General features: G+C 41.5%; 1 protein-coding gene across 1 annotated transcript in view; it reads right to left on the bottom strand.

The window, feature by feature from the left end:
- The window catches only part of Tbca (tubulin folding cofactor A), a 60423-nt gene extending 48459 nt beyond the window's left edge, over window positions 1-11964 (bottom strand). The window contains exon 1 of the mRNA XM_057789869.1: window positions 11872-11964. Within this exon, the coding sequence (XP_057645852.1) occupies window positions 11872-11924 (53 nt within the window). The 5' untranslated portion in view covers window positions 11925-11964. The remainder of the gene's footprint in view (window positions 1-11871) is intronic.
- Window positions 11965-17058: the final 5094 nt, after the last annotated feature.

A 17058-nucleotide genomic window follows, 5' to 3' on the forward strand; every position in this document is an offset into this window, starting at 1 on the left:
TAGGACAGGAACCAAAAAGCTACGGAGAAACCCTGTCTCGAAAATCAAAAAAAAAAAAAAAAGAAAGAAAAAGAAAAGAAATAACTGTGTTTGTACACAGAATATCATGTGGTCACATGTGTATGGTTGGTGCATTGTGTGGAGGTAAGATGTTGATGTTGCATTGTCTTCCTCCATAGCTCTCAACAATATCTTCCTTTTTGGTTTTTCAAAACAGGGTTTCTTTGTGTAGCCTGGCTATGCTGAAACTCACTCTGTAGACCAGCCTGCCCTCAAACTCACTGAGATCCACCTGCCTCTGCCTCCAAGTGCTGGGATTAAAGGTGTGCACCACCACTGCTGGGCTTCAACCATATCTGAGATACCATCTCTCACTGAATCTGCAATTCACTGTTTTCAGCTACAAGGGCCAGCCTGAAAGCTTCAGAGTCTACTGTCTCCACCTCCCTGGCACTGGGATTACAAGCACATGTAGCAGTGCATACTTTTCGTATTGATGAAGGAGTCTAAACTCAGGTCCTCGGGCTTACACAGAAGGGACCTCATCAACTGAACAATCTTTCTAACTTACAATCTTTTCATAAAAAAAATATTATTTATTTATTATGTATACAATATTCTGTCTGTGTGTATGCCTGCAGGCCAGAAGAGGGCACCAGACCCCATTACAAATGGTTATGAGCCACCATGTAGTTGCTGGGAATTGAACTCAGGACCTTTGGAAGAGCAGGCAGTGCTCTTAACCGCTGAACCATCTCTCCAGCACCTAACTTACAATCTTTTAAACCTGGAAGAGCAGGACTATTTATAAGGGCAACTTGGCATCATGAAGGCAGGCACAAACATAAACACTCAGATACAAACCTTATTTAACTAGACTCAGAGACAGCGGGGATAGCATTCTTACTAATTCCATACAAACTATAAAACATATCTCCTAGTCCTGAGTTCAATTCTCAGCAACCACATGGTGGCTCACAACCATCTGTAATGAGGTCTGGTGCCCTCTGCTGGCCTTCAGGCATATACGCAGAAAGAATATTATATACATAAAAATAAATAAATATAAAAAAAAATAAAACCTATCTCCTAGAGAAATAATTTTAAATATTCTGTATTAGCATTTATAACATTAAAACAATGTTTAAGGTTGCTAGTTTTTTTTTTTAAAGATTTTATTTATTTATTATGTATACAACATTCTGCCTCCATGGATGCCTATAGGCCAGAGGGCGCCAGATCTCATTACAGATGGTTGTGAGCCACCATGTGGTTGCTGGGAATTGAACTCAGGTCCTCCGGAAGAACAGTCACTGCTCTTAACCGCTAGCCCCCAGGTTGCTAGTTTTTAAGTAAATCCTCGAGGTTATATTTTATATCATGCCACCCTGAAGAATATTTAAGGGAAGCTATTTATTATAGCCAGCTTCTCTCATTTCTCCATTTCTTTTTTTAAAAGATTTATTTATTTATTATGTATACGGTATTCTCAGTATTCTGTCTGCTTGTATGCCTGCAGGCCAGAAGAGGGCACCAGATCTCATTACAGATGGTTGTGAGCCACCATGCGGTTGCTGGGAATTGAACTCAGGACCTTTGGAAGAGCAGGCAGTGCTCTTAACCACTGAGCCATCTCTCCAGCCCTCATTTCTTCATTTCTAAGTTTCCTACTTTTAAGTTACAAAGTAAATAGTTCCAGACTGCTGAACTGGACCTGCCACATGAACTTTTTTCTAGTTTCTACCACTTCTTAACTACGCTGGCAAATAAAGCCTATTTTATGGAAACCAGTAGACACTATCTTTTTGACTCCTAAAAAGTAGAGAACTGCTCAGCGTTAAAAAAATTCCTTCATATATTTTAACATAATACAGACCTTAGAATTTAACGTTAGATAAGAAAATTATACTACTATATTATTTTAAATGCACTTCTGTGAACTTACAGTTTCAAAGGCATTATGGAGTACAGTACAGCACAGCAATTTGAGATTATCTTTTTATTAAAAGTGTAACTGTATTATTTAGAAACTGAGAACATTTACTGTTACATTAATGTTTATTTGCTTCATTATCCTTTACAAACAAAGGTTTGCAGTGGGTCAGGTTAGAATGAATATATGTGAGCACATGCACAAATACACATAGACATACACATCAAGAGAGGCATAAAATATTTCTGTGGTACAAGTGTCTCAATAACCAAAGCATTTAGTTAAAAACAAAACACTGAGGAGGATCCGTCAATACTATAATCTAGCATTAAAACTATAGGAACAGTGCAAGATTGGTGTAAGAGGTCCTTCTGTTTATGTGTTGCTTTCATTGGTTAATGAATAAAGAAGCTGTCTTGGCCTTTTGATAGGGCAGAACTTAGGTAGGTGGGGAAAACAGAACTGAATGCTGGGAGGAAGAAAGCAGAGTAAGAGAGACACCATGGAGCCACCAGGGACAGACGTGCTGAATTTTTTCCAGTAAGCCACTGCCACATGGCAATACACAGATTAATAGAAATGGGTTAAATTAATGTAAGAGTTAGCCAATAAGAAATTAGAGCTAATGGGTCAAGCAGTGTTTTAGCTAATACAGTTTCTGTGTGGTTATTTCGGGTGTAAGCTAGTCGGGCAGTTGGGACAAACAAGCAGACCCTCACCCTGCAACACAAGATGGTATGGCAAGTAAACGTGCTTACCAAGGAAGCTTAGTGACCTCTAAGTGGAAGGAAAGAAACGACTTCATAAAGTTGTCCTGACCTCTCTCAAATACATGTGCATATACAATAATAAATTAAAAATTAAAGAAGTATACGGATATCTTCTAACACTTATAAACCACAAATGGGTCCTGGAAACTAATGTTCTCTAAAATTCACACAAATACTTGTCACTACAATAAACTTAAGTATAGAAAAGAATACATATGCCTCGGGTGTTAATAGCATTGATAGATGTTGTTTTTTCTATTAAAAGGAGAATAATTTTGCTGGGGTTTGGAACCAGAGAATCACCACCTCAACAATTAATGGGAAGACACTGTCACACAGCCCCAGAAACCACTTAAACATGTAACTCTCACATTCTTCTCTTCTCCAAGGCCAGTCAGATATTGATCAAGTAACTAAAAAACAAGATCTTATCACATTTAAAAAAAAAAATCAAGTTCTGGGTTTGTCCTGGGATCCATGGTCAGTCACCCTTACGTCTTCTACTCAGTGTTTATGTGTTCTCGCAATGCTGCTACAATGGCTCATTTATGTCCTTCCAAAATCCCTGTTAAAAAAAATCACCAATGCAAGTGTTACTGCTAGCTCCTGGTATTTTAGTTTTCAATGTTGGTGATGTTATTTTGTGTTTCCCTTCTTTGAGATTTGCTGCTGTGATTTTTTTCTCATTTGTTTTATAACTGCCATTCTACCATGTAAGAGGTATTGTTTTGATTTGCATTTCAATAATGGCTTTTGATTTCGGGCACTTTCATATATATGTTGGACCTTGTAGATTGCCTTCTGTAATGTGGAGGTTTGTTGTTGTCATTGCTTTCCTTGCTGTTAGGTTGTAGGAGTGTCTCCTATTGGTTTACATTTTTGTTGGCTTAATAATTTGCAAATGACTTCTCCTTCCATAATGTGTCTTCCTTTTTCATTTGTTTGTCTGCTACGTAGATTTAGTTTGATACAGTACCCCTTGTTGATTTAGATTTCGTTGGTGTTTTAGAGTCAGTCTTATGAAAGCATTACCCAAGCTAATGCTATAAAAGTGTTCCATTAGGGCTGAAGACATGGGTCAGTAGGGAAGGGTACTTGATTCTCAAGCTTGAGAAACTAAGCTCAGATCCTGAGTACCCACACAGAAAGTAAGGCATAGTAATGTGTGCTTTGTAACCCCAAAACAGGGAGGCAGAGCCAGGAAGATACTGGGAGCTCACTGGTCAGCCACCTGGTAAGCTCCAGGTTCGGTAAGAGACCCTCTCTCAAAAAATAAGATGGAGCACACAGTAGAGGAAGACACCTAATGTCAGCCTCTGGCCTCCACACATGCATGCATAGGTGTGTCCATCCTCATATATTTGTGTATGCACATATGAGAGAGAGAGAGAGAGAGAGAGAGAGAGAGAGAGAGAGAGAGAGAGAGAGAGAGAGAGAGAGAGAGAGAGAGAGAGAGAAGCTGCTTTCCTGTATTTTCTTCTAGGAGTTTTAAAATTTGAGGTCTGACAGTTAAACCTTTAATCCATTTGAGTTTCTTTTGTGTGTGGTGTAAGAGAATGGTGCAATTTAACTTTCTCTCTCTCTCTCTCTCTCTCTCTGTGTGTGTGTGTGTGTGTGTAGCTAATTTTTCCATGCCATTTGTTTAATCTATGGTCCTTTCCCCATTATGTAGACCAAGCCCTTGTCAAACATCAGTTGATTGTATATACATAAATTGTTTTCTGCACTTGCTATTTTGTTTCATTTGCTCATGCCTATCTTTATTCCAATACCTCATTTTTACTATATTTTTAATGCATGCTTACTATAACTGTGCAATATATGTTGATAACAAAAAAAGAAAAAAATGGGACCTTCAGAAGTTGATCAAATGATGAAGGTTCTTCTCTTGTAAAGGGAGGTTTCTCTTGTAATAAGGAGGTTTCACACAGGGCTGGGCCTTTCCTTGCCCTTCTTTTCAAAGCACTCAAAGTACCACCTTGATTTCAAAAAGGAGAGCCTGGGTCTCCTGTGAAAATACGTATCTATTATTTGTAAATCGCCTCGTCTCAGATTTCTTTGTTACCACAGCATACACCAAGATAGATGTCAAGGACAGTAGTTAACATATATTGATCATTTGCTACACATCAGACATCTGAGCTAAGTTATTTTCTTAATAACAACATGAAAAAGATGCTACTGTAAATTCCATTTTTCAGCTAAGAAATATGGGGCTTTCAAAGGTTGAGTAACTTTCCTAAGGTCACAGATGTGATATATAGTGACTGGAATCTGGGGATCTGTCTGCTTAACTCCCACAAGCAGAAATAACTAGAGCAATTATTATACAGTAATACCATTGTTTCAGTGGCTTTCAATTATTGATTACAACAAGCTCAAAAGCTTAAGGGAAATGTCATTCATTTATTCATTGCACAGAACTTTGACTGAATACTATTATGTTTTTAACACTGTATCAGATGCTTCAAAGACAGAAATTCTGAGAGGCTGCTAAACAAAGTGCTCTGTGAATCGGCCACTCCCATGACAAAATCATGAAAAACTATCAGAGCTCTCTAGGTACATAACAGCATCCTAACAAGACATTATCATGCTCTGTAAATGTACTGTTAGAAATGACAAACTAGACTAGAAAGGTCACACATCTAAGTATCTACATTCTAGAAATGTGCAACCTTTCTAGAGTCTCAACATTTCTACTAAATAACATGCAGGGTAAAAACATGCATTATATATAGATATAGTATGCATGTACCCTGTGCACAGATACAAAAAGGGAGGGGATGAGCAAGCATATAAGGGGGAGAGAGAGAGAGAAAGAGACAGAGAGAGAGATTGAGATTCTTCACTTTCCAACCCAATCTGCAGAACATATTCTGATTTGGAAAAATGATGAGCATGAGTGGCCCTGGCCTTTCCCTTTCCAGCTTGCAGAGACATATGGCTGTGGGGTGCACAGCTCCTGCTCGCCAAGTAGCTGGCAGAAGCAGATGACGAGCTGACCACCTGCATTCCACTCTGACATTGCCTCTGACTACGACTTTGGAGAACGGATTACAAAACTTCCAAAAGAAGTTAGATAAATTTTAAAGTAAAACACTGTCCATTCTGATTAACTTTAACTCCAACCAAAGAGGTGTGGTACAGAAGAGTAAATGGGAAAGAGAAGCTAGCAAAGCTTCCAGGGTCACTGACAACGCTGTCCTTAGCCTTTCCACACTGTGCCCGTCACACTTCCATTCGTCATCACTTTAATACAGGAACTGTTCCAGAAGCCCGAGCTTAGGAAGAAAACCTTCCTGTCTACCTATGATCCTTTTCACTCTTTATGCCACTATAATATATATTAAAGTAAATAATGGTTTTACTTACATTTTGTTTCCAGTTCCCGCTATGTAATACATTATGCATGTATATAGACAACACATTTTTATACCATAAATGTAGGTATATCCAAACTTGGAAAGATGACACAGTTTGGGAACATTATTTAAAAAAAAAAAAAAAAAAAACAATATAAAGTTCCCACAGGCTCCTGATGTAAAATTCTATAATCAAGGCTTGTAGATTTGTAATTATGGTGTGTCAGCTACATTTAAACAAGAGTGTTAAAAGATTGTTAAAGTTAAGGCAAGACGATCGCAGTGTGAATTGTCCCAGCCTCTTTCTAATCTACTGGTGTCACTTTCATTTAATCAGAAGAAAACTATGGGGCAATGTCGGTGAGACTTCTAATACTTTAACATTCTTTGTTCACACTGGATTTTAAGCTATTACAGATCTAAAATGGTTATAAAAAGATATATTTAATGAAGTATTTTTAATCAATTAGTACACTCACCAGTGGGCTAGCTTATCTGGCATTACTAAAAGTTGGCTTTAAAGTCAAAAGTCACCTTTTAAATTAAATGGATTAAAACTTTTTTTCCTTTTAGAATTTCTTTAATTTACTACATGTCTAGTAACTTATTTTATAAACACAAATTCTACTTAGAAATGTAAAGTAGACAAAAGTCACTTAGCTAACATCTTGACACACAGAGTGAAGAAAACAAGTCCAAATTCTCCTCTAGAGAAATATTTTCTAAATAACTAATATAGAAAAAAAAGCTACTATGGCAAGGATATGTATTTATGTCACATATTTTACATTAACTAAGGCCTGCTGCTGTATACAGGTTGACAGTACATAGCTGTACCACCAACAGCCTCCAAATAAACTACAGCATATATAAAATAGAGATATAGGAGCTAGGTACACAGAAGATGACCAATCATTTTAGTATACCTAGGACGTCTCCAGTTTTAACACAGAATGCTTCACATCCCAGGACATGCTATGGGACAATGGTCTGTACCCTGTCACTTGCATTTTAAGTAAATACTGATTGGCCAGTAGCCAGGCAGGAAGTAGAGGCGAGGCAATGAGAATTCTGGGAAGAGGAAGTTTGACTCTGCAGTCATAACCCAGCCTCACAGGAAGCAAGATGTGACGGCCTTGCCGAAAAAAGGTACCAAGCCAGACAAGAATTATGGGCTAATGTAAGTTATAAGAATTAGTTAATAAGATGCCTGAGCTAATGGGTCAATCAGTTTATAACTGATGTAGACCTCTGTGTGATTCTTGGGACTTATCAGCTGCAGAACCAGGCAGGACAGAAAATCTCAGTCAACAAGAAACGCCAGTCCAAGAAAATTAGGACAATTGATGCCACTTATGTATCAATGGACAGACACCAGATAGATGATAATAATTTCACAGATCTGCACTGAGGACGAAAACTGGGAACATTATCTGGTCATTCCCTATAGGAGTAGCCAGACTAGCTGTGACACATCACAGATACCTGTAAATTTAGTAATCTGGGGTGGGGGGTGGGGAGTGGAAAGTATAAATCTTTTAAAAAGAGCCAGCCAGACTGCGCTAATTTGTTTTTTTTATCAACTTGACACATTAGAGTCACCTAGGAAGCCCTGAGCAGTGCCACTTCTGGAGAAGTGGTGCTGGGCTGTATATGAAAGTAGACTGCGTAAGCCCTAGAAAGCAAAGCAGTAAGCAACGGTCCTCCATGGTCTCTGCTTCAGTTCCTGCCTTGGCTTCCCTCAGTGTCAAACTGTTACCTGGAAGTTAAAACATGAAATAAACCCTGTCCTACTTAAGTTGCTTTTGGTAGTATTGCTTATCACAACAACAAAAAGTAACTACACAGATCAAATCTACCAACAATGCCCACTACTGTCCATGGATAACTTAACTGAAATGTTTTAAATTTCAGAGTTTTTCAGATTTTGGATTTTGGAAGGTTTGTATAAACTTTAGCAGCTGAATATCATCTGTAATTCCAAAATTGAAGTGCTCCAAAATCTGAACATGTTCAATGTCACATCATCACTGAAAAAAAGTTTTGGATTTCTAAGCATTTTGAATTTCAGATTTTCCCATTGGGGTAGTCAGTCTATACTAAGTCATGTGTTAACAAAGTGGATTGCTCAGAGAAATGTCATTTAATTACCCCTATCTAATGCACATGCCTATTTTCATAGCCGAAATTAATCCTAAAAAGAAAAGTCCTTGCAACTGAGAGGGCCTATTTAAGGAGCGCTCTTCATCAGAGGCTCAGGACCAGGTCAGTCTCACTGCTATTCAACACTCTTAACTCTTAGCAAGTACTCTTCCTGCTCCTAGTGACCTGTTCTGACTTGTAAGTGTATTTTTCTGAGATAAGAGCACTGTGAAGCTTACTATTTTCCACTTGTGTTGGTTTGAATGAGAACGCACCCCCTGTGGCGCACATATCTGAATGTTTGGTCCCTAATTAGTGGAGCTATTTGAAGGGCGTGTCAATGGGGGTAGGCTTTGAGGGTTCAAAAGCCCACAGCAGGCCCAGTTTCTGGTTCTCTCTGCCTTCAAGGTGAGAATAAGATTTAAGCCTTCAGCTACTGCTCTAGCACCATTCCAGTCTACCTGCTGCCATGCTCCCACTGTAAAACAAAGTCCCAACTAAGTGCTTTCTTTTCTAAGCTGTAGTGGTGTCTCTTCACAGCAACAGAACAGTAACTAAGACAGCAGCTAAAGTACTATCCTTGAAACTCACGTTTAGTTCCACTTAAAATACAGGCTAGGTTATCACCCATTAGACTGATTTCCATTTGTCACGACGATCAGATGGCCATCTTGTACTCATTGCATTATCTCCCTGATGCCAACCACCACCTTTTTAACTACCTGTTTCCATATCCCTTAACTCTCAACCTCCCTGTCCAGATGCCTTCCCAAATCCCCAAATTGGAGACTTTTGAATTACAAGTGCTGTAGCAGATTTTCTTAACCTTCACCGTATAATCTATCCAAGATGAACTCTAGGACAAAAACCTAGAATATAAATTTTAGTGGCTCTCAACTTTCAAAGGAAAAACAAAACAAACTGGGGTTATGAATGATGACTTTTAACCACTTCTTCCAATATAGCTTGTGTCTTCTGAAAAAAGAAATGGAATTACAGGAAATGAACAACTACTTAGAAAGAGTTGGGCACAGAAGTTGGTTTTAAGACTAATCTTTAAAAAAATAAAATGTCCAGGACTGATGGGATATCTCAGCAGATAAAGAGGAGCTTGCTGTCAGCCACCTAAGTTTGATCTTCAGGTCCCACATGACAGAAAGAACGAGTGTACTGAAAACTTTCTCTGACCTTCACACCTGTGCTATGGCACAAATGCCTCCTCCCATACACAGAGTAAATAAATGCAATTTTAAAAGAATACAACAAACCTAAAGAGCAGAAATCCCTTACAAAACCAAGAACATTCTTGAATCATGAAGTTAAGAAGTTTTTGAAACAAAATTTAAAGAGGGAAACAGCTTATCTTCTAAGTGCTTTTTATTATAAAAGTGTAAGCATATACAGAAGGCCTGCGATCATTCTTCCTGAAAAACTATTTTCTGATCTGCCTTATCCATGCTCTCCATTGTGTGAGACAAAATGCAGAATTCTGACTCAGTATCATTAACACAGAAGATAGAATCACAGTAAAATGAGTTCTCAGGAAAAATAAGGAAGTAATATTTATGGATATAGACTTTATACAGCAAGTCAAAAGTGGAAATACAAATTCTGAGTTTAAACGTATATGTCCTAGTTTTACAGAATGCAAGAGGAAATGCTACAGCAAAATGTCAACAAAAGAGCCATGAAAGAAATGTGTATGATACATATTTTCATTAATATATATAAACAAATTGAGATTATGGTAAATTATGAAAAAGTTTCATAAAAATTACAAATTTACTGAAATATGAATACCAAAATTAAACTTTGGTAACGCCCTGTTAGACTGCAAACAAAACTTTTTCTAGGCAGTTTGTACAGGTATCTGAGAAATCTGTGAAAGCCCCACAACTTAGTTCTTACTTAAACGACAGCTCTCTAGCGTATATATTTTAAGGACATAACTACTTAAACTGAATAAACTTATAGAACGGTATGCAGACCACGAAGATGATAAGTATCGAGGATGTATCAATTAATGGGAAAACATTATAAACCATTTTTCATGATATCTACTTTAAAGCATTCTCTTACACACCCTGGTTCTTTTCTGATAAACAAAAAATATGCTAAGGTAAATAATATCGCCAAAAAGTCCAGCTAAAGACAGCAGAACTGTGGGCTGAGAGATGGTGTGGATTATTTGTATTCGGGGTTATAGATCTCATATTCCCCTCCTGTTATCGCAAATTCTAATGCTCTACCACAGCATCCCAGTTATAAACCTTGTTTTGTTGGCTTACTCGGCTACTAGCGTGAAGTATGTATGACTTTAGATACAATTCAGGCTTGCTCCTGATCAGGAAACGTTGACAATGTATCCACAACACCAGCCCACTATTTACTTGCCACATGCTGTTCAAACAGCAGAGCGGGCATTTCTTTCAATACCTGAATCCAGGGGGAATTTAGACTCTCTTTCACAAGTTCAGTAATGCAATGTAATATATTGCAGAATACATAAACTTAATGGCAGAATCAAGATTTGAAGTCAAGCCAGGCGGTGGGGATACACGCCTTCAATCCCAGCACTTGGAAGGTAGAGAGGCAGGAGGATCTCTGCGAGTTCGAGGCCAGCCTGGCCTACAGCGCAAGTTCCAGAACAGCCAGGGCTCCACAGAGAAACCCTGTCTCTAATAACCAAAAAGAATAAAAAAATAAAAATTTGAAGTCAGCCACAACTCAGAGCCAACTGCGCATTAATTTCCCTACCATTCAGAGCATCTCGTAGCTGCCTTCGTAATGAAAGCTTCTGAAGTACAGTGCGAAGTACTGAAACTCAGGGGCAGTATCTCAAGAAGTGACTTGCCTTTCCAGCCTGCCCTCCCTCTGATGGGAATATCAATAAACAGCGAAGAGAAGGGCCAAGAGGAAAAAGCTATTCATTCCCACTGCAGAAATGACCTGCTTCGTAAGGAGGCTGGGTAGCTTTTCTCTTGGAATGCTTCCCAGTTTGATCGGCCTTGGATCTGAACAAAACTAGTTCTAATGAGCACTCAAGTCTGTACTAGCGGTCGAGAAATCAAGGCAAAGCACCAGACTGGCCCACGCCGGGGAGGCAGCACCCCACAGCTCTGCGGCGAGCGGCAGGGAAGAAGTTTGCGGAGGTGCTCCAAGTTCACGCCCCAGTTCCCAAAGTCTGGGAGTCGGCCAAGTCGGAGCACGGGGCTCCCCACCGTCTCTTCTGGGTGCGGGCAGTGCTTTCAGCGCCCCCTAAACTTGAGCGCTCTCAAGGCCACCTGAGGCCAGGCCAGGGTGGACTCCGCCTCCTTACAGCCAAGTTCAGCGGGCCGCCGCCAGGCGCGCGCAGGCCAAGGCCGTCCAGCCGCTGGCCACCCTCCTCCCCCCGGCCCGCGGGAGCCGAGGGAGGCTCCGAGGCCGCACAGAGGGCCGCCGAGCCAGCGCCGGGGTCGCCCCGAGCCCCGCACGGAGGGCGGCGGGCCAGCAACGAGGGCGGCTCCCAGCCAGCGCCGGCCCAGGCGTGTGCGGCCCCTCGCGTCCCGCCCGCCGAGGCTCAAACGCCGCGCCCGGCCGCGGGCCTACGCTCCGCCGGACCTCCCGGGCGGTGAGGAGAGAAGAGCGGGCACAGGCCGCAGCGCCCCGGGCCGCTCCTTACCGCTTCACCACGCCTGTCTTGATCTTGATCTGTCTCACGCGAGGATCGGCCATGGTCCCTAGAGCGCCGCAAGGAGGAGGGGCGGGGCCGCACTGCGCGCCGGCGCAGAAGCGGCGATGGAGTGGGCGTGGTGGAGTGTGTGTGCGCGTGCGCAACCTGGAGCCCGCCCCCACAACCACGCCTACTAGTCCGAGCCAGGGATTTCTGGTCCTAGGCCACCAGCTACCGTGCCCAATTCTGAAAGGGCTCCAAGGGGCTCCTACCACCTTTTTCTCCCTACCCAATCTGTGCTTAGACAGTCAACTTGGTTTGAACACAGTTTGCACTTTTTTTCTTCAGTTTCCACAACCTGAGTTAAGAAACTTTCTGTTCCTGAGAAATTGGGGATGGTTATCAGCTTAATGTGACCCAGAAACTGTTATCAAGGGTTATTTTGGTTTTCATTGACTGTTGTCAAATGGAGAAATTTATCAGTATTTGATGAAATAAAACACCATCATGCAGGCAGTCAAAAGAAATCTTTACGCTTTCCCTAAAAAAAAAAAATAGAGCCGGGAGGTGGTAACGCTGGAGGCAGAGGCGGTAGGATCTCTCTGAGTTACAGAACAGCCAGGGCTAGACCGAGAAACTCTATCTCGAAAAAAGAAACAAATTTGTAGAATGTGACTTATGCAAACTTTCATGTGCTCTTTGAGCTTGGGGAAAGGGGACTCTGGGAACAAGGAGGTTCCTCCTAGCCTACATTTTAGCAAGTTTGTTTAAAGTGTCCTGAGACACGCTGCCCTCCTAACCCTGTGACATGGAGGAAGCAGTGCAGCAAACAGCTGAGTGCATTAAAAACATTGCGCCTACTTGGCCTAGAAGGTAGTAGGCCTGGTCTCCAAGCCTGGTGACCTGAGTTCAATCTGCAGGACTCAAAACGGTGGACTGAAAGAACCAACTTCTTTAAATTGTCCTTTGACCTCCAAAAGTACGCCATGGCATACAAAAATACAAAGAAGCACTCATGCATACTAAATAAATGGTTTGGTTTTGGTTTGGGGGTTTTGTTTTTGAGGATTTTTTTTTTTGGTTGTTTTTGTTTGTTTGTTTGGTTGGTTGGTTGGATTTGGTTTGATTTAGTTTGGTTTGGCTTTGGTTTTTCAAGACAGGATTTCTCTGTGTAGCCCTGACTGTTCTGGAACCGATCTGTTACTAAACTTGCCTTGAACTCAGATATCTACCTGCCTCTACCTCCCAAGTGTTGGGATTAAAGTCATGGACCACCACTCAGCTATAAAGGTGGGTTTACAAAAAAAATTTTTAAGTTGCACCCTTAAGAACAGTTAGAAGGCTTAACATTTAGAACAGAAGTTACAATTGTTTATTTAAAAAAAACAAAAAAACAAAAAAACCCACATTAGTAACAAAATGGCAGCAGTCCATCCACAAGAGAACAACCCAGAAATCTCTCACTCAGGAACTTCAGTAGGACCTCTCTGGTCATTTCCTCCGGGTGTTTTAAGTACCTGTGTTGGCCGGCGGTGGTGGCGCACGCCTTTAATCCCAGCACTCGGAAGGCAGAGGCAGGCAGATCTCTGTGAGTTCGAGACCAGCCTGGTCTACAGAGCTAGTTCCAGGACAGGCTCCAAAGCCACAGAGAAACCCTGTCTCGAAAAACCAAAAATAAACAAATAAATAGTACCTGTGTTGATGATGTTATCTATTTATATTTCTACTTTGTCTTGCTGCATACTTCATGAACTCAGTCCTTCGATAGTGAAAGTATAGCTACTGTAGATCATTTTTACATGGAATGCCAAAGACCACCACTAGCATATCTTAAACAGTTAAAAATTTTTAAAAAAAAATGTGTGTGGTACACAAGATGTGGGTGTGTAAATCAAACAACTTATCTTACATGTGGAGTTCTAACCTTTAATGAACATCCGACCCTGGCACTTAACCTCCCTGGAGATCCACGGGAAATAACGACCACATTACAGGACAGGTGTGTGGACGCAAGTATTCAGCTCAGTCTCTACACATAGCAGACACTCACAACTTTTGACTGTACTATATTTTCAAAGAAATGATTTGCATAAATGAGACAGCCTCCAATGTGCTCTAGAACCTCTTCCTGTTGAAACACACACACAAGAATTCAGGTATAGCCTCCCTTATTCTCTTATTTTTTGGTGCTGTCCTCCACTTGACTGTCTTTCTCCTTTCTGACACTTAATAATTCACTTCTCATCTTTATGCTGGCTTTGGGACACCCTTCAGTCTTGGTCAGTCCAGGATCAAAACTCAGCTCCCATGGAAAGTCTTCCAGGACTGACCTTTGCCCGTGCAGTCCTCCAAAAATACATTGCTAATTTGTATTATGTGTATATTTGTTTGGAAACTATTTTGGTTCTTCACAAGGATTGTGCTCACCCTTTAGCTAGAGAATAAGCACCTCTAGAGGCAAGAACCTTGTCCTTCATAACCCTTCCTCCCGACCCTCCATTTGTGTGATGTACACAGCAGGCGCTAAATTCAATAAATAGTATTCTCTAGCTGCCTGGCACAATGCACACAATCCCAAGCGACACAGCAGAGCTGTGAATATAGGGGAGGGGACAAACACAGGCCAGAGTCACCAAAGCAAAACACTGTGAAGGAAAACGGAAGTGGCAAACCATGCACTGAGGATAGCACCCACACATGCTTGCACAGTATATGCAAAGGCTACACAGAGAGAGGGGGAGAGAGAAAGAGGGAGAGAGAGAGGAAGTGGAAGAGGAAAACAGAGGAGAGGGGTGAGGGGAGGAGAGAGATGTGTGGAAGAGCCAGGATTACCCATAAAGCTTGTAAATTTTGTGTCTGCCTTTTGCCCTTGACCCATCAATATGGACCTGTTGACTCAGTTCTAACTAATAGCTTATGGCAGAAATGAGAAGTTACCTTTAACATTAGATTTTTTTAAATGGCTCTCATTTGGGGTACACTTTCTCAGACTTGTATCATGAATAATAAAAACCCAAAGACAGTATTGGGGTTCAAACTGAAGATCAGAAAAGCAAGCAGCCAAGCCACTAGAGAGAGAGTTCTTACCTCTACCAAGGCTCAGACAAAGGGGCGACCCTGTCCTTAGCGTGACTGCAGACTGCAATGCTCTCCACCAAACCTCAGACTTCAGACTGAGACCTGAGCTCTTGTCTCTTCCCATCTTATATTCCTCTCAGGGTGTGCACCACCACCACCCGGCCTCTATGGCTAACTAACATGGCTGCTGGGATTGAAGGTATGTGCCACCACTGCCAGGCCTGTATTGATGACAAGTGTAGCTAGCCTTGCACTCTGATCTTCAGGCAAACTTCATTTATTAAAACATAGAGAAAATATCACTATCCAGGTTTTTCTGAGGAATCCATGGAGGAAGTTCACCTGAAACTCTTCAGCCACGTCATTGTTGGAGTTGACTCAAAATGATTGCAAAACCAAAGTTTAACTGTCTCTTGAGACTATAGGAGCAGGACTCTGGTTCTCCGCTATTGACTTTGCAGTTCACCTCTGCTGACCTTACACCTGAACACCCCTCTTAGCAAAATAAAGGCTACAGATGCTTTCAATGAATGTTAAGGGTCTATTCTATGCCTGACGCTGTTCTGGCCACTGGTGATACACGTATGCTGTGGAGATAGATTCCATAGGGCTGAGAAAATTAGTATGCCACACAACAGCGATTCCACAGGTTATTATTAGTAAGCATTATTATCAGCCACACTGTTCTTATTAGGCACAATATAGATCGTGATTACTAGCCAGGTCACCTTTCAGTGGGACCACGTCTGCGTTTTGGAATTCTCCCCCACCCCCATCAAACTTAGCTAACTACCTCAAGTGCCTCTTCTCCCTGAAAGGCTTTCTTATTGGGTTAGTCTCCTTGTCGTCTAGTACTAAGGGATTTGAGTCTGGACTACACAGCTCTCTCTCTCTCTCTCTCTCTCTCTCTCTCTCTCTCTCTCTCTCTCTCTCTCTCTCTCTCTCTCTCTTGCTCAATACCTGTGCCTTGCATCTGTTCCTCGCTTGCTCTGCCCCCTTCCACCTTCCATTATCATCTGTTCAGGCCTCCTATTCCCAACAAACTCATCCAACTATGCTGAAATTGTATTGAATATTGTTCTTGGTCCACATACTGCTAAACATCAGTTATCTCTCTTGTTTAAGAAGGATGGAAGCCAGGCAGTGGGGGTGCACACCTTTAATCACAGCACTTGAAGGCAGAGACAGGTGGATCTCTGTGAGTTCAAGGCCAGCTTGGTCTACAAGAGCTAGTTCCAGGACAGGCTGCAAAGCTACGCAGAAACCCTGTCTCGAAAAACCAAAACCAAACAACCAACCAACCAAACAAACAAAAAACCCAGAGCAGCGGTTTCTTGGGTTGAATGTGTTGAGAACCTTTGAGGAGGTTCTGAAGCTGCTGCTATCTTCCTTAGCCTGGACGTTATTACATGTATGTTCAAAAGCTACATTAAACGATACTCTTGTTTGTGTACATTTCTTTATGTTTTGCGTTTTGTTTTGTTTTTTTTTTTTGTAAAAATCTTACTTTCATTAGATTTCATTTGATCATTAGTGGGATCAATTTTTCACTTTGATCATGAAAACAACTCTGCCCTGAGACTTGAAGGGTATGAAGTCCAGAACCTCCATTTGGGGTCACACATCCTGTCCTTCCTTCCTTCCTTCCTTCCTTCCTTCCTTCCTTCCTTCCTTCCTTCCTTCCTTCTTTCCCATTTTTAAACTTTATGGAGGTTCAGTGTCTTAGCTACTGTTGTGTTGCTGTGAAAAAACACTGTGACCAAGGCATTTAATTGGAGGCTTGCTTACAATTTGAGTAAATCTATTTCCATCATGGTGGGAAGCAACACAGCAGGCAGCCAAGCAGCCAGGCAGCCAGGCATGGTACTGGAGCAGCAGCTAAGAACTTACATCCTGATCTGCAGGCAGCAGGCAGAGAGAGTGTGACTGGGCCTCAAAGCCCACCCTCAGTGACACACCTCCTCCAACAAGGCCACACCTCCCCATCCTTCCTAAATTGTCCACCAACTGGGAACCAAACATTCAAATGTAGGTTTGAATGGAGGCCGTTTCCATCGACACAACTACATGCAGTCATGCAGGATGTGACCTTAGTATCTTGATTTCTGCACTCCACAT

Source organism: Chionomys nivalis, chromosome 15, assembly GCF_950005125.1.
Source record: "Chionomys nivalis chromosome 15, mChiNiv1.1, whole genome shotgun sequence".
NCBI classification, from domain to species: Eukaryota; Metazoa; Chordata; class Mammalia; order Rodentia; family Cricetidae; genus Chionomys; species Chionomys nivalis.